Source organism: Nylanderia fulva, unplaced genomic scaffold (assembly GCF_048542155.1).
Source record: "Nylanderia fulva isolate GAGA-0341 unplaced genomic scaffold, ASM4854215v1 Scaffold120, whole genome shotgun sequence".
Classification (NCBI taxonomy): domain Eukaryota; kingdom Metazoa; phylum Arthropoda; class Insecta; order Hymenoptera; family Formicidae; genus Nylanderia; species Nylanderia fulva.
In genome coordinates, this window is record NW_028189410.1 from 322,625 (window position 1) to 350,243 (window position 27,619).

A 27,619-nucleotide genomic window follows, 5' to 3' on the forward strand; every position below is an offset into this window, starting at 1 on the left:
TTTATAAAAATATGTGCGTGGTTATCAATTAGGTTTTGCGCGCTATAGAAAACTTAAGAATAAATATTAAATATTGGAAATAGGAATTATTTTAAAATAATAAAAAATCGAAAAAACTTTGATATACTATATAAATACAAATTTAACCCTTTATATTCGAAATTGTATTTTTATATTAAAGTTCTTTTCGATTTTTTTTTATTTTAAAATAATTCTTATTTTAAATATTTAATATTTATTCCTATTTTTTTATATTCATTTAATGGCATCAATAATGCCATCTCGCCATTTTCACGGGTAAATAATAGCTAGACGTCTTGCATCTAACTATTCATGCATCATGATTGTTAGTTAAAAAAGGAAGCGGTAGTTTATTTTGGAGTCGTGTTTATCATTTTGACAAATCTAAATGTTTACACAAGGGAGGCTAAATTTCGAGGTGTCGCACGGAAATATAAAGAGAGAGAAAGAAAAGAAACCTAAAAAAACATTGTTTTCCTACTACATCCTGCTATTTATGCAAACATGTTTTATTTATTCCCTGATTCATATATAGTCCATTATTGTATATAATAATACGTCTCCATATAATAAATAATTAATGATATTGTAAATAATAATATAATATAATTAGATAACTTATAAAACTATTTTCGTTTGTTACTTACCCCAATCAATAATGTAAATACTTAATAATTTAATTTTCGTAATAATTAATAATATAAATATAATTAAAATTATAATAATATAATTAATCGAATTATAGCATAAACATGTAGCATTAAAACAAATCGTTCTTGTATTAATATCATTATTAATGATATCTAGAAGAGGTTCAATATATAAATATATTTTTTCTTTAGCTTTTGTCTAGCAGCTATGCGGTTTTAATTGCAAGGAAACAAACATTATTTTGAATAAAGTGAATAAATAATTCAAAGTACGCAATTTGATCCTGTTGAAAAATGCCTCAGCTTAGAAAATTATATATTCACAATAATTCTTGTATGAAACACATTTATATACTCAGATTGTATATATAAACTTGTTTGTTTTTATACATATATAAAAATACATTAATTTATTCTTATTACTAATATATGTATATGTAACATCCTTTCATTCGATTAATTTATTATACGGTCAATTTATTATATATTATAATTAATTTATTATATGGAATAATAATTGGAATTTACATTAGAATAGATATCGTTAGTATTGGTATTAACACAAGAAGAATTTGTTTTAATACTACGTGTTTGTGCTAAAATTCGAATAATTATTACTGTTCATTATAAAAATGTTTTAATATTGCATTGAGATGAAAAATATTGATTTAGTTTTTCTATCAAGTTTTGTTTTAGAAAGATTAACTTGATTTAAGATTAAGAAATTGTTTTACATTGAGACCTGCAGAAACGCAGACAGAAATATGTAGAAAGGCCTATGTATACATTAGTAAAAAATAGTGATAAAAAAAACAATCACCTTCTCTTCTTGTCGAAAGAAGAAATGTTTCCAAAGAAAAATCAAATATTTTAATATTTATGAATAGCATTGATTGAATATTCAAAATAATCTATTATATTCTTTATTTCGAGACAAAATATTTATTAAATATTACTTTACTTCATTTTAAATGAACTGAACTTTATATTTAATAAACTTTATTAACTTGCATAAATAAATTTGGAGAAAAGATAAAATTAGCGCATTATAAAAATAGATATAATTTAATCATTAACACGCGTTTCATTAATTTAAATGTGTTATAAAATAGCTATGTAAACATTTCTTATTTTTTATTTATGTTTATAACTTATGCACGTTGAAAAAATCCGAAAAAATATCTATTATGATACACATTCAAAAATTAAACACATATATATATACAATTTATTTTAATTCATTCATTTCAAGATAATAAACTTGTGATATATACTATATATTTATATTCTTTTAATGTGTAATAAATATAAAAATAATAAAATTGATAAACATAGATATAAAATAATTTAAGAATAAAAGAAAAATACCGATGCATTTATTATAACAAATTATATATATAATAATTATCAGAGAAAAAAACGTTCTTTCCTAATACTTTTATCTTGTATACATATGTATACTTATGTATTACAATATTTATGATATAATTTTCACAAATATATATTATCTTAAATTTTTTTTAAATATAATTTAGCACTCACCAATTTGATGCGCAACAGCAAGAATTGTAGACAATGTTGATCTATAAAATACAAACATATATAATAATATTATAAAACAATTATCAAAATATTTGAATCATTTATAATATTTAAATCATTTTTTGAAATATTAAAATTAATTTAAATACTACTTTTAATATTTCAAAAAATGATTATATTATGCGTATACTTTTTATTCGTACTTTTAGATATTAAAAAACTATGTAATATATAAATAAATTTTTCAGGAAAGCTAGAAATGCTTCTAAAAACTATTTAAATTAAATTATAAAATTATATTATTAAATATTTTAATTAAAATACTCAATAAAAGTAAAAATCTAGTTATGCATTACATAAATAATTATATTATATATCTTTTAAATATAATACAATATATATATTGATCAATATAATATAAAAATTGTATTGTATACACATATACAAATATTTGATTTTAAAAATTATATACATATATATGTATATATTGTATATATATATATATATATATACATATATATTTATTAAATATTCTAATTATCTCAAAATATAAAATTTCGGGTATTTTGCATTTATTATTACACAGTAATGTAAAATGTGGATCATGGATCAGTAACAGATATATAAATGGATAATCTTACTAGCTGATAACAAATAAAAGGTTAAATATAATTGAAATCATAAATTCTATTTACCCCATCGTTGTTTCGTCGTTGCCCGATGCCTGGGTCTCCTCCTTCTATTGCAAAAACACTCACGTTACTTTATTTATCATAATATGATCGGAAACACACGAACGTCCTTGAAATACACTCGACGACACCGAAAAACCGGGAAAATTTCGCGCCCAATAACACGACTCGCGAACTTTCGGCGGCTCCCGGCTGTTCTCAAGTCAGCTGCTGTGATGTCACGTGATCTTTCGGGAGGCCGAGATATGTCAAGTGAGATACGTCTCGCGCGCGCGATCGCGATCACGATGTTGATATTTACGTCGCGCGATTTATACGATAAACAATTAACGACACAAGGACACTAATTGATATTCAATACTAATTAATATACTTGTAATTTAACGGAGCGGCGACGAGCGCGCAAATCTTGACCGCGAACAACTCGAAAGTGCACCAGGTGGCAGTACACTAGATTGCGTTCGAAAATTTATTCAACTAGGGCGAAGCGCTCTGATCGACCAATCAGGGCGAAGAGATCCTCGGGTTCCGATTGGTCGGGCGAATTCTGTACTTTGACGAACGGATTTCCGAACGCAAGTTTTTTCGATACAATATGGCACTGTTTACAAGTTGCTTTTGATCGAATTGTTTATCCATGAGTAAATTACTTCATTTATTTATTGATGTTGTATGTGTGTGTGATATTTGTATTTGTATTGTTTATATTAATTGGGATATTTTATTTGATGAAACGAGAGCATTATTTCGATTATTACATGAAATGTTTATTATATTACTCTTATCGTGTCGATAAATTTGTAATTGTTAATTGTTTTTTTTTATTTGCATAGATTTTTTATAGATAAACTATTTTCTATTTTTTTTTTTTTTTTAAGCATAATTTTCTCTTTTACATCTGCTTTAATATTTACCAATGTAATAATGGTTATCTTAATCACTTTTTAAACTAAATAAATAGCAACATATTGTGTAATTTTATTTTCAGTTGTAACTGACAAATACTTTTGCATAATTAGAATAATAAAAGATCAAATTTTATTTTTTAGGCATTTGTATGGATATACAGATTCCATCAGTTTTTCAACCTAGATGTAAACTCAAGCTTCAAGACACTCTTTTGCATACATTTTTAAGGTGCTCTATTAGTTTCCATGATACATTATACATCATGACAGCGATTCATATATGGTTTTGGAATGACGATGCTGCAGCACTACACAACTTTAGTAAATTTAAAAGGTACTAAAATACATTTAAAAAACGAAATATTGTGTAATTTTACTTTCAATTTTAATTGACAAATACTTTTGTATTAATTAGAATAATTAAGGGATCAAATTTTATTTTGCAGATATTTGTATGGACAGATTTCATCTATGTATGGGCAGATTTCATCAGTTCTTCAAACTGGATGCAAACCAGCTTCAAAATATTTCCTTGCATTTCCAAGGTGTTCCAATAGTTTTTAGTGGTGCATGATACATCATGACAGCAATTCATACATGATTTTGGAATGACGATACTGCAGCATTACACAACTCTAGTAAATTTAAAAGTTTTAAAACACATTAAAAAATATAAAATATTGTGTAATTTTACTTTCAATTTTAACTGACAAATACTTTTGTATTAATTAGAATAATTAAGAGAGCAAATTTTACTTTTCAGGCATTTGTATGGACAGATTCCATCAGTTCTTCAAACTGGATGTAATAAATTCATGTATGGTTTGGAATGATGATGCTGTGGCACTACGTAATTCTTGTAAGTTCAACACTATCTTTTGAAATACATTGAAAAAACAAAATACTGTGTAATTTTACTTCCAGTTTTAACTGATAAATACTTTTCCATCAATTAGGATAATTAAGAGATCAAATATTACTTTTCAGACATTTAAATGGACAGAGATTCCATCAGTTCTTCATATCAGATGGAAACCAGTTTCAAGATTTTCAAGGTGTTTCATTAGTTTCCACTGGTGCATAATACATTTGTAACAACAATCCATATATGATTTTGGAATGATGATGACATTACATAGCTCTAAAGTAGGTTCAAAAACTTTTGAAACATTTAGAAAGCAAAATATTGTGTAATTTTACTTTCAATTTTAATTAACAAATACTTTTGTACCAATTAAAATAATTAAGAGATCAAATTTTACTTTGCAGGCATTTGTATATATTTGGATAGATGTACAGATTCCATCAGTTCTTCAAACTGGATACAACCCATCTTCAAGACAATTCAATCGGTTCTTCAATTGGATGCAAACCAGCTTCAACACATTTCCTTGCATACATTTCCAAGGTGTTCCGTTAGTTTTTACTAGTGCATAATACATTGTAACAACATTTCATATATGTATGATTTTGGAGTGATGATGCTGTGGCATTATATAACTCTAGTAAGTTCAAAAGCTTCTGAAACATTTAAAAAACAAAATTTTGTGTAATTTTATACTTTCAATTTTAACTGTCAAATACTTTTACATCAATTACAATAATTAAAAGACTAATTTTTTTTTACTTTTTAGGGATTTAAATGGACGCAGATTCCATCAGTTCTTCATACTAGATGGAAACCAGCTTTAAGACACCTCCTTGCATATCTTTCCAAGATATTTCAATAGATAATACATTGTAAGCAATTCATATATGGTTTGGAATGATGATGCTGTGGGGCTACGTAACTCTTGTAAGTTCAAAAGCTTTTGAAATACATTTAAAAAGCAAAATACTGTGTAAATTTACTTTCAATTTTAACTGACAAATATTTTTCTATCAATTAGGATAAGAGATCACATTTTACTTTTCAGACATTTAAATGGACACAGATTCCATCAGTTCTTCATACTAAATGGAAACCAGCTTCAAGACATCTCCTTCCATATATTTCCAAAATGTTCCAATAGACAATACATTGTAATAGCAATTCATATATGGTTTGGAATGACTGCTGTGACACTACATAACTAGTAAGTCTAAAAGTTTTTAAAACAATTTAAAATCAAAATGTTGTGTAATTTTACTTTAAATTTTAAGTGACAAATACTTTCAATTAAGAGAGGAAATTTATTTCTCAAGCATTTGTATGGATAGATATGGAATCTATCCATACAAGTTATCAGTTTTTTAAACTGGATGCAAACCAGCTTCAACCAGCTTTGATCTCTTAATTATTTTAATTGATACAAAAATATTTGTCAATTAAAATTGAAAGTAAAATTACATAATATTTTGCTTTCTAAATGTGTTTCAAAAGTTTTTGAACCTACTATAGAGCTATGTAATGCCATCATCATTCCAAAATCATATATGGATTGTTGTTACAATGTATTATGCACATTTCCTTGCACACATTTTCAAGGTGTTCCAATGGTTTCTACTGGTGCATGATACATTGTAACAGCAATCCATATATGGTTTTGGAATAACAATGCCATGGCCCTACATAACTTTAATAAGTCGAAAAGCTTTTAAAATATATTTAAAAAACAAAATATTGTATAATATTACTTTCAATTTTAACTGATAAATACTTTTGCATTTATTAGAATAATAAAAGATCAAATTTTACTTTTCAGGCATTTGTACGGATACCGATTCAATCAGTTCTTTGCCACCAGATGGAAACCAGCTTCAAGACACTTTCTTGCATATATGTATTTCCAAGACGTTCCAAGATGATAGATCATAACAGCAATTTATATATATATATATATATAGTTTGGAATAATGATGCTGTGGCACTACATTACTCTAGTAAATCCAAATGCTTTTGAAGCATATTTAATATTAAGGTGCATCTGAATTGAGCCTCAATCAACCAGGATCAACTTGTCTCTTTGACATTGTGCATAATTTCTTCATCTCAGCTGGTAACTATAATTATATATTTATGAATTAATTTCATAATAATTATGCAAACATGAATAATAATATTCATATAATTAATATGCCCTAGTATTTCTTTTATCTTATTATTTTTGGACATCTTTTTAATCTTTAATTTAATCTTTTTTAATCCATTTTTGCAGACAAACTTAGAACCACAGATAATAGCCGTCAAACTGATGGCTTCGAAACAACGTTACCGAAGCAACAGTCATGAAAGGTGTACATGCAAATAATTAGTTATCTCTATCAATTATTTAATCCGGAAGTGACTATCTTCTCGAGGACATTAGTGTTGCTGCATATAAAAAGAGACAAAGATCCATCCAAAAATATTCATGTCTTTCTAATTTTCGATTTCCTATAAACTAGTAGTATGTAAGCATATATTATGATTATGTTCCGTTTATTTACTGCCAAAGTATATTCTATTTTGTTCGATGCAAAATTAGGAAAATTGTCCTATTTTATATATATTATGTTATAAATTAATGATACTAATGAGAAATTTTCAAGAATATATCATTAGGATAAAATTTATATCATGTAAAATTAGATATTCACTAAGCTCTAGATTTGTATAAATTTATATATAAATAGACTGGATAGATAACAGCTAATAAGCTCTAAATTTATTTCTGTACTTTTCTGTAAATAAAATCAAATTTTATATTGCTAATTTAAAGAGATTTCGAGACACATCTCTAAAATAAATAAATAAATTATATTGATGAAAAATAAATGCTGACAAGAAAAAATTTAATAAATATCGAGAATCTAACATCGTTTTATGTATCTCATTTTAACTTTAAAGCAATTTTGATACAAATATTTCTGTAAAAAATAAATTATATTGATGGAAAATGAATGTTAATAAGAAAAAAAATTTAATATAAATATCGAAAATCTACTATATATTATGCATCTCATTTCAACTAATTTGTCAAGTAAATTGATATAAATTCCATTTGATATATTGTATATATTTCCTTAAAAAATAAATTATTGGTGGAAAATGAACGACAAAAAAACTTAATAAATATTGAAATTTTAACATCGTATTATGTATCTCATTTTAACTTTTCAAAAAAATTAATATATAATTCAATATATTATCAAAGAGATTTTGATACACATATTTCTGCAAAAAATAAATTATATCGATGGAAAATTGATAAGAAAAAATTACAATACATCGAGAACCGATTATGTATCTTATTTTGATTAACTTTTCAAGTAAATTAATATAATTTTGATATCATTTCAAATACTCTTATATTAATTTATATAACAAATATTTTAAGTAAAAGTATTACTTGTAATTTCATATTAAAATTTTTGATATGTATCAAATAACTGTCTAATCAATACTCTCATTTGGTATGTTTCATGAAATGTTTATTCACATCTATTTATCGTTAAGTATAAAATTGCGTATGACAATAGACGAATATAAATATATATGTATAAAGTCTCCGAAAATACAAAACTCAATAGCACTGAAATCCAGAGGTTTGTGTAATAATCAAGAAATAGTGCAAGTGACGACAGATTCATATGATAATAATTTATTCAAATATGGTAGAGCGGTTTCGCTCTCAATAATAATAATACACTGGATGATATAGGGGCGCGCGTATATAAATTAATAATGGAAAACAAAGATATATACTTATACAGAAAAACATTGAAAAATAAAAAAATTCTTTGCACCGAGTGCGATAAGGACAACTGAAAACGCGCGCGCGCTTCGCGAAAGTTCGAAATAGAGAAATGTTGTAAAAAAAGAAAGATACAAAAGAGGAAATAACGAGACAAGCATGGGTGAAGAAGGGTTTTGTGTTCGCGTTATCGCTCGAAGAATAGGGAAAGGGTGACAGAGTATCGCTTTTCTCGCCGCGAGAGTTAACACGTCCTCTTCTCTCTTCTTAATTCTCATCGACCTCGGCTTCCTGCTCTTCGTCGAACTCGGCGTCCTCGTCCGCGGTAGCCTCCTGGTACTGCTGGTACTCGGACACCAGATCGTTCATGTTCGATTCGGCCTCGGTGAACTCCATCTCGTCCATACCCTCGCCGGTGTACCAGTGGAGGAAAGCCTTTCTTCTGAACATAGCGGTGAACTGTTCGGAGATGCGCTTGAACAGCTCCTGGATGGCGGTAGAGTTGCCGATGAACGTGGCAGACATCTTAAGACCGCGTGGTGGGATGTCACAAACAGCTGTTTTGACGTTGTTCGGGATCCATTCGACGAAGTACGAGCTGTTCTTGTTTTGGATGTTGAGCATCTGCTCATCGACCTCCTTCATCGACATCCTACCACGGAAAATCGCGGCGACCGTAAGATACCTGCCGTGCCTGGGGTCGCACGCGGCCATCATGTTCTTCGCGTCGAACATCTGTTGCGTGAGTTCCGGTACGGAGAGCGCTCTGTACTGCTGGCTACCGCGGGACGTGAGAGGTGCGAAGCCGGGCATGAAGAAGTGAAGACGGGGGAAGGGCACCATGTTCACGGCGAGTTTCCTGAGATCGGCGTTCAGCTGTCCTGGGAACCTGAGACAGGTCGTGACGCCGGACATGGTGAGGGAGACGAGGTGGTTCAGATCGCCGTACGTGGGCGTAGACAGTTTCAGGGTGCGGAAGCAGATGTCGTAAAGGGCCTCGTTGTCGATGCAGTAGGTCTCATCGGTGTTCTCCACAAGCTGGTGCACGGAAAGCGTGGCGTTGTACGGCTCGACGACCGTGTCGGATACCTTGGGCGACGGCACGACTGAATACGTATTCATGATCCTATCTGGATACTCCTCGCGGATCTTGGAGATGAGCAGAGTACCCATACCGGAGCCGGTACCACCGCCCAACGAGTGCGTAAGCTGGAATCCCTGGAGACAGTCGCAGCTTTCCGCTTCTTTCCTCACGACGTCGAGGACCGAGTCCACCAATTCAGCGCCCTCGGTGTAATGGCCCTTCGCCCAGTTGTTGCCGGCGCCGCTCTGACCGAAGACGAAGTTGTCCGGTCTGAAGATCTGGCCGAATGGTCCCGAGCGGACGGAGTCCATGGTGCCGGGTTCCAAATCGACGAGGATGGCACGGGGCACGTATTTGCCGCCGGATGCCTCATTGTAATATACGTTGATTCTTTCCAGTTGGAGGTCGGAGTCACCGTGGTAGGTGCCAGTCGGGTCGATGCCATGCTCATCACTGATAATTTCCCAAAACTGCAATACAAAGAAATCGTGTAAGAATAGTTTTATTGATATAGCAAGCGTTATATGACATATTGACATATTTTATCGATTAAAAGGCTCCTTCGTGAAAGGAAAAATGCCACACAACAATTTTCAGCTTGTGTTTTCTCGTCTCTGACGTCACTATCTAATATAGCTGAGTATCAAGAAACCTAATATAAATTCTGTATATTATTAAGTACTCAAATTTTGGACAAATCCCTAAATCTCGATAAAATTTGATGGTTTCTCCCAAAAAATAGACAAATTATGTATACAGTATATAATTTATTTTTTAATTTAATTATTTACAAATTTAATTTTCTATTATTTATTTCAAAGTATTCTTAATAGAATTAAAAAATTAACGTATCAAATTAATGTATATCTCAAAATAGCTTCTGAAAAGATTACATTTTTTGACGAGAGGTCTCTATGAACACGATATCAATTAATTATTATTAAATATTGTATAAGAATCTGTATAAATATAAATTCAATGTAAATAAATTCTGTATAAATAATAATTCAATTTAAATGAAGAAATTTTCAGAGAGTCTATTCTGAAACTAGACAAATTTTAACACGCCTTAATTCTCCAAATTCCTATTTTAACATGTTATAGTATTAAAACATTCAAGTTTTGTTTTAAATTTTATCCATTGTAATGGACAATCGCGAGATGCTCGATCAAGGAAATACATGCGCATATTTCCTTCGTTTAGCAAGAGTTATCCGTGCCGGAACCAATCGGCGCCGCCTCAAAAATTAGATACGCGTTCCGACTCTCGCATCATCATCTGCGCGCATGCGCGCGAGAGAAGGAAGTTTTCACCGCAATGTTTTCTCTCTCCGCAATTATCCTCGCATCCGTTTCCAGCCTTCCATTGTATCAAGCGTTAACGGAGCCGGTTCAACGACCTTCCGCGGCGAATAGCTCGCGTGTAATTAATCGTAATACATCCGAGAAGTCTGCACACACGGCGAAATATCCTCCTTTTTTTTCTCTCTGTCTCTTCTTTAGAGCAAGGCTTCTGATCGAATTGCCCGAGCGATAATAGGGACTAATTAGCCCGGTAGTAACCGTAAACGCAGATTCGTTTGCATCTATCGGAGCCGGTTGGTCGATCGACACGTCGAAGAAGCTCATCGCTATGCGACGATCACTCGTACCATGTAATCTTCGCGGAAGCGCTTGTTCCGTCACGGTAATTGCCTGTAATCGCTCGTTTTCATACTGAAATGTCAATCGTAAAATGCCTCAATTTTATAATAAAGTGATGCGATAAAGATTTCTTTATTTAAACTGAATTTGTATTTATACAAATCCCCATACAACATTTAATTGATACCGTGCTCGTAGAGACACCTCTCGTCAAAATTTTTAAATTATATTAAGAAATTTAAAAAAGTAATAAATAAAGAATAGAAAATATTTTTAATTAAATATTAATTCTTTAGTTAATTTTAAATTTACATTAGTGATACTTTGAAAGAAAAATTAATAAAAAATTAATTAAATTAATAAATTAAAATAAATTAAAAAAATAAAATTAATAAATAATAAAAAATACAAAAATATTTTGAAATAAATATTAATTCTTTAGAACATTAGTTAATTTTGAAATTATATTAATAAAAATACTTTGAAAGAAAAATTAATAAAAAATAAAATTAATAAATTAAAATAGTAAATTAAAAAATAAATCAATAAAAAATAAAATTAATAAATAATAAAGAAAAATAAAAAAATATTTTGAAGTGAATATTAATTTTTTAGAATATTGATTTCTAGTCGAAAACTAAATACGAAGAGGCGATTACGAGGATCTCCATGCGCGAAGGAGAGAAGAAACTGGGCGTATCTGCTTGTAACATTATATTTGCAAACAAAAGGGAACGCTAATTACGAAATCGCCGCGTGCGGTCCCCGATGTACGTATCTCCTCTCTATTCCATCCTGGTGTGGTTCAAAGACCCCGTGGTATATTTCTGGAAATCGACGTGCGAAAGAGGCAACGCGTGCATCTTCAAGTACAAAAGAGCGTGCAGAGATAACAGATGTAGCTAGACTAAGTGTAATTATATCGCTTAAGCTATATAATGTAATCTTATTGTAGGTACAGGAATACACCTCTCATCGCGCGATTATAACGGAAAGACATATGACAAGGTACTAAATTATGCATCATTCTCCTGAAATCTCACAACAGAGTCGACACTCTGTTGCGGAAATCTGTAATTCCCGACAATTTGTCCATGTCTAATTATTAAAAGGGGCACGCGCGCGATAAGACGAAAGAGATTTCACTTCGTTTTGCAATTTTAATTAAGCGTGTACTTTGTATCATAAAATAAGCAATCTCGATTATAAAGATATATCTTTAGCTAATCATGCGTTTAAAAAAATTATGTCCGTATTTATATTTTCTTTTTTTAAAAAATTATATTATAAAATTACTTATATTATTAAACTATATAAATAAATTAACAAAAATGTAATAAAATAATTTTGATAAATTATATAAATTATTACTCAATTACATAAATAAATTGTGTTTCATTATTTAGTAATTAAATAATGATTTTACAAAATTATACTTAATTAAAAAAAGAGTATACATATCACGACCGCAGACGGATGAAAAAAATCAAATCGCTAAAATGTTTTCTATCGCTGTCGGCGAGACTTTCCTCTCGCTCGAAGATATCATCGATTAATCTGCAGAAGTCCATATACGACACGCGTGAAAGTCAGCGTAAAACCGTCAAAGTCCGCCTACCATTCGATACCTACACGTCCCACGTGAAAACGATGGGTGTATTTAAGCGGTGACCATATATGAGCATCGTCGACGAAAGCTAAGAGATCTCTTCCCTCTTTTCCTCTCGACTGCGATATATGTACGTACATATATATGTTACAGATACATGAGTCACCAATGTCACTGCTATATATAGAGATGATGACCGTAAAACCACGATACGGTCATGCAATTAACATTAAGCGATCGCACGATTATGCACCGAGTTTGCCCTCATTTTCCTTCCCTTCGTCGATTTCTCTCGAGTCAGTCCTCGCCGAAATTTTCGTTTTCTCTCGTTCCTTCTCAGACGTCAGAGGCAGATTGCTATCGGAAGCCAGCGGAAATCGTATTGTTATTCTAAATGCATATCCACGCCGTATATGCGACGTTGCACTTAAGTTAAGCGTTGCATAACCGCCGAGCGGACATAAATGCAATTGTTCTATGAACGAGTCCGAGGGTGCCTTTTCATGAATCACCGTTTGACAGAACAGATTTGGAGCCAGAATTGTCTTAAAAAATGCGTCTGAGGAGAAAAAAATATCAATTAGACAATCTGAAAATTAACTATTGCGTGTTCTAAAAATAAAATAAAAAAAGACTAATTATGTTTATAATATTGTTTAATTATATTTTTTATTTTACATCATATTTTTTAGAAATTGTCAGAAATATTTTATATTTTTCTCTTTCGAGGATTGGACGAGAAAATGTCTTTAATAAATTTAAATAAAGACATGCAGAAGAGATTTGTAGCTAGAAAAATTGTCTATTACATATCCTAAAAATAAAATAAATTTAAAAAGAGATTAATTGTGCTGTTTTTAATATTGTTTCATTATTATATTTTTTAGAAATTGTCAAAAATATTTTTATATTTTTTCTCTCTTTCAAGGATTCGACAGGAAAATGTCTAATGAATTCAAATGTTGAATGAGCTCATACATTATATTGCGAGCTGTTGATAAGTCTTTAAATGCGATAAAACAATCTGACTTTTAATATAGGAAATGAGAACTGTTAGAGGGACCGTTACGAAATGCTACGATGATCCTATGATAAATTAATTTTAATGGCATAAAATATAGTTATCGGTTAATATAAAGTATTAATATTTTTTAAACAAATTTTAAATACACGTAAACAATTAATCCCCTATCTCATAAAAAATGTATTCGTATAAATATACGAATGCATTGCAAATGGAAATAATTAACTGTAATTAAGCATCCTGTTTCAATGTAAAGTGGAATATTTTTCAATTTAATTAAAATTAATAATCAACGCGATATAAATAGATCATAAAGCTTCGAAAATGAAGAACGCAAATTGCCCGCACTGACTGGAAAATAGATCCTACTCATAAATTCTTCCTGCTAACGAGCCAGATCTTGAAATGGCGATATTACTCTATATGAAAAGTATTTAAAACCGATAACACATGTTAAAAAAATAAAATAGCAATATTACTAGTAAACTTTTATACTAAAATAATCGATATATCGTCGGTAAAAAAAAAAAAAAAAAAAAAATATATTTTCCAAAGGACTTCATAAATTCATGAAAATTCATCTTCGTCCTTAAATTGCATTTAATTTTTATGATAAATGATTATCTGAATTTTCGTCGCGCAAAACGACGAACGTCATCGAGTCGCATCGCGGCAGACGAAATTCAGCCTTAGGAAACCGAGCGCGATCGATACACCTGGCTATATCCAGCGAGAGGGTCGACAACGAGCGAAACGGTTCGAAACAGGCCGAGGTGATGCGAAGGAAAATGGCGAGAGGATATCGCCGCCGGCTTCCTTTATTTGGGAACGCGTTGCCGCGCTACGCGAGACTCGGTGTCCTTGGACTCGAAGGCGTCGCTGAATGGACATTCGAATAATCGTTACACAACGAGTTCGTCTAGGAGAATTTATTTACAACCCGCGCTCCAGCTTTTTATCCTTAAAAGAAAAAAATATTCATTAATCGCGATGATTTTCAGTTATTGCAGATATCATGCAAGCATCTTTTAAATAAATTTAAAATGTATGGAAAATATATATTTGTATTTTTTAATTTATTAATTTTTTTATTACTAAATTAAAATTTATTATAAAATTTAAAATAATAAAACTTAATATATATTGATTTTTAGTTACCAGAGATATTATACAATCGTCTTAAATAAATTTAAATATATTTGTATTTTTTAAATTTATATATTTTCTTTTAATTAACGACAGCTTTGTTAATGTATTTTGATGAGTAAAGGGTATGTCTATGTATATTACTAAATTAAAATTTATTATAAAATAATGAAACTTAATGTATCTTGATTATGACTGTCTCCTTTAATTTCTAGAAAAAAAAAATTGAGTCTTGTTTTGGCGATTTTTAAAATGCTATACACTTTTTATCAGATTATTCATGTTTCCTTAAAGATAATTCAGTTATCAATATCACAAACAATATTTAGATAACATAAAAAATGCTTCGCACAGAATTAATAATGCAACGTTACAATTTTATATATATATCCAATTATATATATACAATTATATATAATATTATATATATACAATTTTATATATATATTATATATATATATAAATAAATAAAAAAAAATCTTGTCAAGAATTAAATTCGTTGTTACTGTCGTCGTTATTACTCTAACAAACTTTCTACAAAAAGTAAAATAGTTAATGTTAATATGGTATCAAATTAATTGTGAGTTAGTTCGAGAAACGGACATTGACTTGGCGTCAGCAGCCTTAAAAATTACAGGAGCATGACGGCGAACGTTGATCAGTTTCTCTGCCCGCGATCTTTTACCATTTTCATGTAATCTTGTAAATTATTCACAGACTGTTCGAGTAGGAATAGCGTCTTATAAAATAAAAAAAATCTTTCAAGATTTATATTATCCTAAATAAAATAAAAGCAGAACGCACTTAATATCGTAAGATTAAAATTTTGAACATTTTCTTATAACCTAAAAAATTTTCCTTGTGCCATAAAATAATTTTTTCAAATAAAAATCGAATTATCGATACAACTCTTATATTTCTTCATTAAATTCTTTATACATGATGATAATAACAATCGTGTACATCGATAAATTAATAAATAAATAAAAAATATATAAAATAAAGGAATACTATAAAAAAAGGAGAAAATGCCGATTCGCATGATTAACAAGATAGATTCGCGATAACGTATATGATCGCGTCCGTTAACGGCGTCGTATAAAAATTTTAAAATACCGCCATTATGCGACGAACGCGTAGCCGTTAGCGCGATCCCGACATACGTAGCGTAGGAATTCCATCTGCTTTAAGGGACGTGCACACCGCACAGACACTAATTGTATTCGTTCCCGATGCAGTTATATAATCAAATATTCAATCTCATCAATCTCGATCTCGTAATAACATTTCGCCCGATTAAAATTATGCGACACGAGTATCAACATATTTTACGTCAATTAATCAATATTGGTTATTTGTCGCTCGGTGTGTACTCGCCTTTAGCGACATGCAAGTGTGAAGTGACGCGAGACGTAGAAAAAGACGGTGAGAAATGTTGTGAAAAAAAGATAAACAGGAAAAATACGACGATTTCATTCCGTGTATATTAAATACAATAAAGCAGAATATATAAAATCAAATGACGTGGGACAAGAGAGAAGAGATGCGCGCGCAGCCGGTCGATATCGCCGAGCAAAACCGATGATCTCTTGTCGCCAAGAGAGATATGCCACACCCAGGAGAGGCTCGATGTGTCCCAAATGACAGATAATTTCGCAGAATACTCTCGTCGTCTATTCCTCCAGATTTTCGCGTTTTTCGACGGACGCAGAGCAGTCTCGAATGTTACGAGGAAGGCGAGAAAAAACAACACGGCGCAGAGGGAAGATGGCCGCCAGGAACGCGGCGAAAGAAAAAGAATAGAGGGGAAAAAAATCCGTTAGGCGGGTTGCGCCGGCCGGCCGGCGAGCTCTTGTCGCCATGACAGGTCTTCGACCGCCGAGCGGGCGAGGCTCCACGGATACTTCCTCGAAATATATATCGCTTCGAAGTCGCGAATCAACGAAGAATCGACGGTCTGAAGGCCTCGCTTTTTCGCGAGGCGAAACACACTTTCCAGGATGACGTCACTCTACCACCGCGATCGATCTCGAGACAACCTCAGATAATTTCAGACGAGTATCTTCCCTTGCCTACTTCGCGAACAAAGGAACACGTGTGAATTTGCCTATTTACCTTCGCTCCAATCTGGTTACCGCACTGACCGGCCTGGATATGGACGATTTCCCTCATGTTGGCTCTTTATCGGACACGGTTGACTTCTTGATAGAAGGAGTATACCCTGGGTACGGATCGAACTGACTCGACGTTTACAGACCAACGCGTCGCGAGAGTCCAAAGACGAGTATGCAGCGGTTGCGGTGTCCGTTACAGATTTTCAAGCCTCGCGAGCGGCGGGGGGAAGGACGAGAAGGGCGAGGCGCGAGGGGAGCGAAGAGGAGCGCGCAGCCGATTGGCGGAGCCGCCCGAGTGACGCGACGCGCCGCCGCGTCGCCGACTCTGCGCGGGGCCAGCGCGCATGCGCGCGATCCTCGCGTGCCGCCGAGATGACGGCTTCGATTTGGCGAATTTCAAGAGGAACCGCTACGACGCCAGATGTCAGGCTCGGCGCTAAGTCGCACGGGGCCCCGCGCGACAACTTTTTTTTCAATAAAATATTCTTTCTAATTAACTGCAATGAAAGTTAAATGCAGAAGTATCTTGATTTCGTCGAAAAGGTGTATTTCCTTTTTATTAATTATTAATGTGGTTTAATATGTTATGTTAGGTTAATGATATCTCGCATTATATAGTCACTTGATAATTTTTTAAATTCTTTATATATAATGATAATAATAGTCGTGTACATCAATAAATAAATAAATATAATTAAATGAAAAAAATAAAAATAAATGAATAGTATAAAAATAAAAATAAAAATTAATAAATGAGAAGTTTATGTCTACTTTTCTAATGATTGGATAATGATAATTCTGGTAATATCTTTTTCTCTCTCTTTTTCTCATTTATACAATAAAACCTTTCATTGATCATGGTTCTCGACAAACACGCCTCACCAGCGCAAATAGATATGTATGTGATCATTATACAATATTTGTGTTTTCGATGTAACAAAAAAATCATTAAATTGACTTTTATTCATATACGACATTTCAATCGTTCTTTCATATATCGCCAATTATAGAATAAAAAGATTTTTTAATTAGAAGATTCAGTTTTAATTAAAAAAATAATAAATAATAATTGAAAAATAAAAAATATTGTGGAATTATACATAATTTTATTGTTATATGTATGTTTAATTTATAAAATTAACAATATTAAAATTTTTATAAAATTTTACAAAATAATTATTTTGTATTACTTAGTGTTTGCGAATGTATAATTTATTTTTAAATCTCGCATTAACTACAATATATTACAAATTTATAAATAAAAATTCTAAAAAAATTGTGTCGATATAATTAAAATTTTTGTATAACGTCACAAAGATTGTAGAATAAAAAAGTACGTATAACTTACAATATTAAAATTTTGGTAAAATTTTACAAAATAATTATTTTATATTAGTTTGCAAATGTACAATAAGTTATTTGTAAATTTCGTATTAATCAGTTAATAAATCTACGATATTCTAAATTCATGAAAAAAATCCTAAAAAAATGTGACGATATAAAATTTTTGTATAACACGTCACGAAGATTATAAATTTTCTAATGCTGGAATTTTGACCGTTAATTTTAAATTCTGGAGCCCTAAATATCCCGAAAGGGCACCGGTCCTGATACATAAATGTAGGTAAAGCTAGGTTTCTCCATCTCTTTAAAGGGAGAACTATCAAGATGAAGGAGAACAACCGTTCGATCGAATGTTACTATGATCGTTCGATACAAGACGTCAATAATTTTGCCTCGCACAGCGCGAGAAACGCTTTGTTCCAGATATACCATCTGACATTTTGTTACGCCGAGGTTTCCGGACGTGCATCTCTCGCGAGATGCGCGCGTTTGCAAGCGTATATCGATTCGCAGGCGTGGCCTGCAAACTGCACGAATGCAGATGCAGATGCAGAATGCTCTCCACGAACGCTTCGATTCGTGACTCTTCTCAAAAAGGTGACATATTTATGTTGGAGCTTTATGGAGGTTTTGGACCTTTAAATCATATACACATATACAGGGTGATTCATTTTAATCGCTCTAGGAAAATATTTCGAAAACTATGAGAGAGATACGAAAAATAAATGTTTATTCAAACAAAAGTTTTTTACTTCGAGAGGGACATAAGATGGTATCATTGCGGTTTGACCTTGTACAATCATTTGAAGGTCACGTGAACGTCATCTTCAATTTCTTAAATAGAACCTACTATTTAAAAATAGGTTAAAAAATAGGAGGTTTTATTTTAAAAATTGAAGGTGACCTTCACATGACCTTCCAATAATTATACAAGGTTAAATCAATGACACTATCTTATGTCTCCCTTGAAGTCAAAAACTTTTGTTTAAAATATTTTTTCGTATCTTTCATAGTTTTCGAAATATTCATTAAAATGAATCACCCTGTAAATAGTTCAGTTGTCTTCATATCTATTCCTAGGGGGATTTTTTAATTAAAAAACAAAATGTAGCCATGATTATACGCGATTTTCGAAGGAATGCATTTTAATTATACGGCCCTTTAATAATTAATCTTCATTGATTAATTCTTTGATCCTTGTAGGATAATTTCGGCGCATTATTTCGCGAATATTTTTTAATAAAAAAAATAATAAATTATAATAAATAATTATTATATATATATATATTTATTTAAAAAATGTATTATAATATAAATGTATAAATCATATAATAAAATATTAAATATATTTTTTATATTCGTATTATTATATTTTTCTAACGTTTTGTATATATAGCAGAAGAAATTTACAGTTAAAAGTGTCTTTTCGCGAAAATGCAGATTTGTTGGGAAGCAGTATTGTATTCGTTTCACGGTTATATTTATGTGATATTACATTATCTTAACGGCAATCTCCTGTCTTGTTATTTCTACGTAAGATCCGTTGGCGCGCCATATGTAACGCCTCCTCAAAAACGCCTCAAGTACAAATCCTGTTAAGAGAAGATTAGGTTGCATTACGTGTACTACGTACTATACGTGTGTATGTACGATGAGCGTGTATAATCATACACGTAATTACATAAATAGCATGAAAAAGTCCATTCATAAAAACGGTGCTGAAAAGACGCTATAAACAGAATTTCTCATAAATTATATTACAATTATTAATAATTATTAATACGAAATATAGAAATAATAAAAAATACACCTGTCAATTTAGATTCAAACCCAGTAAGCAAAAAAGCATTGCTATTATTGTTGTCAAGTATGTCGTTTTTTAACATTGTATGCAATATCATTATGAACAAACTTTGACATCAATTTAGAGGTTTCGGTAATGTTGAAATTAACGTTTTTAAAATATTTTATTAATATTTTGAGAGCTATACGTTATTAAATCATATTTTTAAAACATTTATAAAACATCAATTAACATTTTTTTAAAATATTTATTAATAATATTTTAAACATATTTATAAAACATTATATCGTAACGTTTAGAAAATTTATATAAAATGAACATTTTAAAATGTTGATTAAATATTTCTTGCTTACTGGGAATTCAAACAATTTTCAGGAATCATCTATGTTTTTCTCCTATTCAACTATAATATTTAAATTATTTTTAATTTTTAATATATATTATTTGCACAAGTTATTTATTTCTTATTTTTTGGAATTTACATATATGACAAATAATTTTGATATCGTAAAAATTTTTCGTGCGTCATTTAAGCTTTTATACGATAAGAGACTTATAATTACGTGCATTTAGATGAACATTAATGGTTCGTTCATTAAAAACGATGAGTCAACCATATACGTGACGTTTTTTCTAATCATTCTGTTATACATATTGAAATTGAGGCAATTTGTATAATGTGTAGTAGAAAATAACAAATGCGCAAAAGGCAAAATTTATATAAGTGTAAGATAAGAATTTCGGATTATTATTTTTTTTCAATTAAAACACAAACTCGGTAATAAAATATATACCAAATTAGAAAATAGCAAATTAAGTTTCTAATGCAGAAACAAGCCGTCTAAGAAATAAGATGGGGCATTAATATTCATAATATTTTTATTTCATTTTATCTTCATTATTCTGAGATATTTCATTTATAAAGTGTGAAACTTTGAAATAGAGTATACACACACACCTACATATATATACATATATATCCCATACAGCACAGATTATTGCAATTATATTGCAGCAACGTTGCAATGTTGCAAGTTGCAATGCAACATTATAAAGACATTGCAGAGATATAGGTGCACAAAATTCCAGCACACTTGTAGCAACATGACATTAATATTTCGGAAATATTGCATGTAATCCAAATTCTATAATTTATATATTGTAATATATATACATATACCCAGCAAACACCAAGTTACAGCTATATAATTGTTAGTTGTAATTTCCCACTCAAGAATATAATACGTGTATTATAACAATTATATTGTTGAGTGGAAAATTACAACTAACAATTATATTAACTGTAACTTGGTATTTGCTGGGTATAATACAATAATAAAATAATTTTTTGCAATATTGTACAATAAAAGATGTTAACGATAATCAATAATTTTATTATCTTCCAAAAAGCGAACATTTTAACATTGCTGCAATTCAACAGCAATGATGTAGCAACATTTTGCAGTGAATTTGCAATATTGCAATATTGCGGTGAAAGATTGTTGTAATGTTTTTGCAATCTAACGGTGCTGTATGGGATGTGACAATCTACCCATACAGCACAACAAGATTGCAGCAGCATTGTGGCAATATTTCATTGCTATATTACAACATTGCATAAACATTGTGAAATGTTGCAGCAATTTTGCTGCAAGATTGCACGGCAAAATGTCCGCTTTTAGAAATATTGTTCTATAACATTGCAGCAATAATGCAATAAAATATATATGTAATATTACTATATGTATATTATGTAATACTACCTAATATTTTTTGTGTAAATTTTATTTTCATAATATTTCTAAAACGTTGCTGCAACGTTGTATAAACTATACATTGCAAATTCATGCCTATATAATATTTCTGCAATATTGCTATGCAATGTACAATATGGTAATGTTGTTGCAATATTGCTGCAAACTTGTGTGCTGTATGGGTAAGGTCATAACGTGTTTATATTACGAAAGAATTATAATTGCATGAATTCCAATATGCAAAATCGAAGGCTGATACATTATTTTACAACATCAACAAGTCTTATTTACATCGACAACGCAGACTCTTTCGTTCTGTCACTTATTACAATGAGGAAACATTACATCACACCAACACATACACACACACCTATGGCCGGGTCAAGCGCCCTTGCGCGCAACATTTAATATTACGTTTTATTCCTCGCTGTCGCGCACGCATACAATTTTCATACGACACGCACATGCACGCGATCGAGCGAGAGAGATAGCGACAATGGCGACGACACGGCAGGGTGTAGCCGGTTCTGCCTTGATCGTTACCTTGTATGGCTCAATCTTGCGCTCGCCGTCGTCATCGCCAGGGAAGACTAAAAAAATATATTGCATATAAATTTAATATATAATATATATTTATTAATTATATAAAAATTTAATAAGAATATACATATATAAATCATATATAATAATTGTATAGAAAAATTAAGCGTATATCAATCAGTATAAAAAAATTAAACATATATAATTATATAATAAGCATATAAATAAATAAAAATATATAAATATAGTATATAAATAAAGAATATATAAATAAAAAACAAATATAAAAAATAATAAATATTAAAAGTATGAAAATAAAATAAATAATATAAAAAGATATTTAAAAAATATAAATATTAAAAATTTATATTAAATATTAATATAAATATAAAAAAGTAAATTAACAAATGATAAAAATATTGTACATTGTATATATATATAGTGACAATTGAGAGGAAGTTTTTATGTAAATCGAAAAGATTTTGGTAAATCTTGCCTCGGGCAATTGCATAATGCCTGACAGAGAACGATCCACGTGGAAACACTCGACTTAATGTCCATTGTCCTTCGTTGGCTGTGCTATTAAGTAGCGGATTCGCGAGTATATAAACGCCAGATGACATCATGAATCAGTTTAGATCCATATCCGAGCACGTTCTCATGCGAGGAAAAAAAGTGACGTCATTACATGGCCGTGTCGCGAAAATTAGCGATCAATCTGTGTATCTATTTGGTATTAATTAATGTCACACTTTTTTGCGCACGCGGGACAAAAAATTTAAGCTAATCGCTATTTTTTTAATAAACTTTTATTGGCTATTAAGTAATAAAGTGTGAAACTCCATTAATATATATATATACTACTATATTATTTTTTCAAAACGGCGATAATAGATTTCTCAAATAAAAAGAAATTATGAAGAAAAACATTTATTAATATTACAGAAAAAAAGACTTGTTAAAAAATATTTATCGCTTTTAATGTACATGTAAAATGCAAAATTACTAGGTACTCCATTATTCAATGTAGATTTTTAAATAATATGCAATTCATAATAATTTCCATAATATTTTATGCAAATATTTGCGATATATAATTACATAAAATTTTCATTTATTAGGTACATGTTACATGTAAAAATATTTTAGATTAAAAATTGGCTTATTTGCTTTTTGACTATATTGTTTTTTTCTACTGTATTTATTATATGTATCTGCAGATATACATATACATATTACACAGGTTTACGCGTAAAAGTTCAAAGTGGAAATTAGCTATAGCAAAATAATATTACGTTAATAGTGTTTCTGACGCGAGCGCAATTAAGTTCATTAATTTCTATGAAAGATTCGATTCAAACAGATGCGATATTCAAATGCATTTCTAATTAAAAAGGCATGCTCTCTTGGCTTTAATTAAGCTCGATTTGATCGGGATTCAAATGCAAATCTCTCTATGAGAAATCTAGATCGTGGCACAGTTTATTCACGTCAATCCGAGCTTAACACTTGATTTATGATCATTCCCGGCTTCTCTGATACCACATTTAATCAATCGCACGTCGACATACATATCGCGGATGTCGCCGGATTCGTACCTGGCAACAGGCGAACCCGCGACATTTTATACGCATGTCGCACCAAGGGAGGTTCAGCATGAGTTACGGTTATCGACCTTGACGAGCGATGGATGGATGGTAAGTGTCCATTCCCACCCTCTCGTGCAAACCGCGCAGAAACATACCTCGATGAAGCGAACCATCGCGACACGAGGGGTTCGTTTTGCACAAAACTACCTTGATTCATGGAAACGGCGACCATTGAGTCATTGCCAACAATCGATATTATTCATATATACGTATGTATATGATACACTATTTACCGCAGGGTGAGTCACGTGCGAAATTCCCATTTCCCATTTTTACGGACCAGTCGATCAGCTTTGATCAAGATAATAGCAATTATGGCCGATGAACATTTGCATGTTGCGCATTTAAGAATAATTGAGCCGAAAGAAAAGTAAATTTAGAAAATCTAGAAAATTATATGTACAATCTTGATGATTAATAAACAAATCCGGTAAGATGAAAGATGTTAGAATAATGGAGAATGTTGGGATGAGGATAAAATCCATATTTGGATATCAAAATGATGGAAATTGTAGATGTGAAATATGAGTTTGACGTTTGTCACTTGGTCAAACTGTTTTAATAAAAATATATGTATTATATATATATATATATATATATATATATATATATATATATATATAGATAGATAGATAAGACATGTGATATATAAGGGATTGGCACGGCTGAAGACAGGAGCGACTCAGACCAGACCTTGTGCCTCGCCTGCCTGGTACTTTATTGATCCTAAGAAGGTGAACGGCAACAGATACACACTTAAATGCTTCCGCAGGTCTGTTTATTTGTCTCATTTCTATGACGTAATCTAGACGTAGTCGGGAGTTGATAAATTGGGTGGTGCCATTGCATTCCTAAATATATTGCCCAGACAGCAAGAAATTTATGATCAAATTTAGACACACAATATTTATGATAAAGATTTATAAATATTTATGAATATATTTTTTTCAAATATTAATATTTGAAAAATATTTTGAAAATCTTTTATAAAAATCTTTATTTAACAATTTATTAAAACATAGATTAAATATTTTATATAATATTTTTGGCATGTAAAGATAAATATTTATTGTAATTATTTTGCATATATTTTTTTACTAAATTGTTAGTTTTTTTATTTACGCTATGTGACGTATTTTTCTCGTATTTGATTTTTGTCGTGAGAATTATATAAGGCAAAAACGGAAATTTATAAAATTATAAATATCATAAAATTATTTCTATTTTTGAGCTACATTTTGCAACAAAATGTCTTTTAACAAATAAATTTACGTATATATCGATGTGTACGTAAATTTATTTGTTAAACTACTCTGTTGCCTATATAAGTATTATTCAGTGTATGTTATAATTTTGTGTTCTATTTTAAAATAAATGTTTAATAAGTTACTTATACACATTTTTTTCACATTTTTAACTTTTTATAAATGGCTAATAGAGATTGGAAAACACAAAAGCATCTAATCGATCAAATTTTAGATTAGACTATACCAACCGATCGTTTTGATTAAAAAATCATTGATTATGTCTTTTTAACTCATGATTTCTTACTTAGTAGTTATTAAAGAAAATATAAATTATAAAAAATCTGTATCATAATGATTTAATAAATATATTTATAATATATATTTATCATAAAAATGTATCGTAAATATTTTCCGATATTTACGATATATAAATATTTATGATCTATTGAATCTAAATCTACAAAAACATTTATTAAATATTTATGATAATTATTTATAAAATATTAAAATAATTATTATAAATATTCTATAAATATTTTATAAATATTCTGTGCTGTCTGGGTGAGCCATCAAAAGATCTCTATTTAGATAATGTCAAGTGGATACATATGTATATTTCTTATTTATTTTGAAGTAATTAATTTTTAGATTTAAATTTAATTTTATACATATATATATATATATATATATATATATATATAATTAAGTTTAAATCTAAAAATTAATTATATATATAATTAAGTTTAGCTTAAAGTCGGGTAGTCGGGTGTTAAATTGGGTGGTGCTATTACATCTCTAAACATATTTGACCATCAAAAGATCTTTATATAGATAATGTCAAGTGGATATATATCTTTTATTTATTTTTTAGTAATTAGTTCTAAGATTTAAACTCAATTATATATATACATATATATATATATATATATATATACACATATATTATACACTTCTCAAAATAATTATGGAATCGAAACAATTGTTCAAAAAATAGCCAATTTTGAATAATTGTAACTTTACTTCAAAAAATGATAATTTTAATTTGAAAAATGAGTTTTCAAAATTGAAGTCTCTCCTTTTAAAAGATCATAGCTCTTTTTTCATTTTCTTTAATTCTGATATTTTTTACGTATAGAAAACGACGAACATAACGAAATGGAAAATTTTCTTTTCACTTTGTAGACGTGTCGCACAAAATTTGAAAAAATTATGATATTATCATCTGTATAGTTAAAACGATTTAGATCTGACATTGAAAAAATTAAAATGAACAAAAACTTAGCGTGCTCGAGTTGGGACATTAAAATGACAAATTTTCTACTAAGATTGCTTAAAAATTAATCTATAAAATTAATTTGTAGAGTAATAAATAAGATTTCTGTTTTGTGTTTAAAAATATTCCATTTTAAATTATGTAATTTTGCTATTCTTTTCTTATATTTTTATATTTTAAACGTTATTTGGGCTCGTATATAAAATATTCTTTAAATAAATTTTAATTAATTTGAATATATAAAATCAATAATTTTTTGTTAATAGAAATTAAACTAAAACAAAGATAAAAATTATAAATTAACGTTTTATTGAATTTTTTACCAAAATAATTAAAACCAATGATTTAACAATAAAACAAAATAAAAAAGAACAGGTCAAACAGATTTTTACATAAAAAGTTTGTATAATTTAAAACAAACAGTATACATTATTAAATCGATAAAATTTGAAATTAAAACAAAAAAAGAGAATGCTAACAGTACATGGTGTTCCCAAGCGGTCACCCATCTAAGTACTAACCACGCTCAACGTTGCTTAACTTCAGTGATCGGACGAGAACTGGTGCTTGAACAACGTGATATGACCGTTAACAAAAATAACTTTCTCGGTTTCTGTGAAAATGTACATAATTTGAGAATTTTAAGACTTGTATAAATAAAATAATGCAAAACACAGAAATTTTATTTTTTTTTTATTTTCTACAAATCAATTTTACAGATTAATTTTTAAGCAATTTTAAAAAATTTATGTTATTTTAAATTTTGTGACATTTTCACGTTAAAGTTTTCCCTGCAAAATCGTTTTTTTTAATTTAAATTTCGTTCTTTTGTCATCGCAAATTGAAGAGAAAATGTCATTTTCACTTTAATCATTTATAACTTTGTTATGAATCATATTGTACAACAATTTTAAGAATG

At 29.9% G+C, this 27,619-nt stretch overlaps 2 protein-coding genes and 1 non-coding gene across 6 annotated transcripts; 1 reads left to right on the forward strand and 2 right to left on the reverse strand.

The window, feature by feature from the left end:
• The first annotated feature begins 3,487 nt into the window (after window positions 1-3,487).
• Window positions 3,488-7,429, forward strand: LOC114930725 (uncharacterized). 4 transcript variants are annotated; one of them, XM_085479497.1, is made up of 10 exons: window positions 3,488-3,546; window positions 3,955-4,147; window positions 4,260-4,451; window positions 4,577-4,672; window positions 4,801-4,959; window positions 5,083-5,318; window positions 5,448-5,608; window positions 5,730-5,888; window positions 6,498-6,791; window positions 6,951-7,429. In XM_085479497.1, exons 1-3 carry the CDS (start codon window positions 3,543-3,545, stop codon window positions 4,375-4,377), a joined length of 315 nt encoding a protein of 104 aa, XP_085335623.1. In that variant the 5' UTR covers window positions 3,488-3,542; the 3' UTR covers window positions 4,378-4,451; window positions 4,577-4,672; window positions 4,801-4,959; window positions 5,083-5,318; window positions 5,448-5,608; window positions 5,730-5,888; window positions 6,498-6,791; window positions 6,951-7,429. The 4 variants fall into 4 exon arrangements, 3 of the variants coding, with proteins under 3 accessions (XP_085335623.1, XP_085335624.1, XP_085335625.1); XM_085479498.1 differs by having other exon boundaries at window positions 5,083-5,221; XR_014923995.1 differs by having other exon boundaries at window positions 3,524-3,575.
• Window positions 7,430-8,359: 930 nt separating this feature from the next.
• LOC114930724 (tubulin beta-1 chain) lies at window positions 8,360-17,278 on the reverse strand. Its single transcript, XM_029302575.2, has 2 exons — window positions 17,091-17,278; window positions 8,360-10,022 (listed from the first exon to the last, which is right to left on the reverse strand). The coding sequence occupies exons 1-2, from the start codon at window positions 17,145-17,147 to the stop codon at window positions 8,736-8,738; spliced, it is 1,344 nt and encodes a 447-aa protein (XP_029158408.1). The 5' UTR covers window positions 17,148-17,278; the 3' UTR covers window positions 8,360-8,735.
• A 9,894-nt stretch (window positions 17,279-27,172) lies between these two features.
• On the reverse strand, window positions 27,173-27,293 carry LOC114930735 (5S ribosomal RNA). Its single transcript, XR_003819517.1, has one exon. It is a non-coding gene; the product is annotated as a 5S ribosomal RNA (ribosomal RNA).
• Window positions 27,294-27,619: the final 326 nt, after the last annotated feature.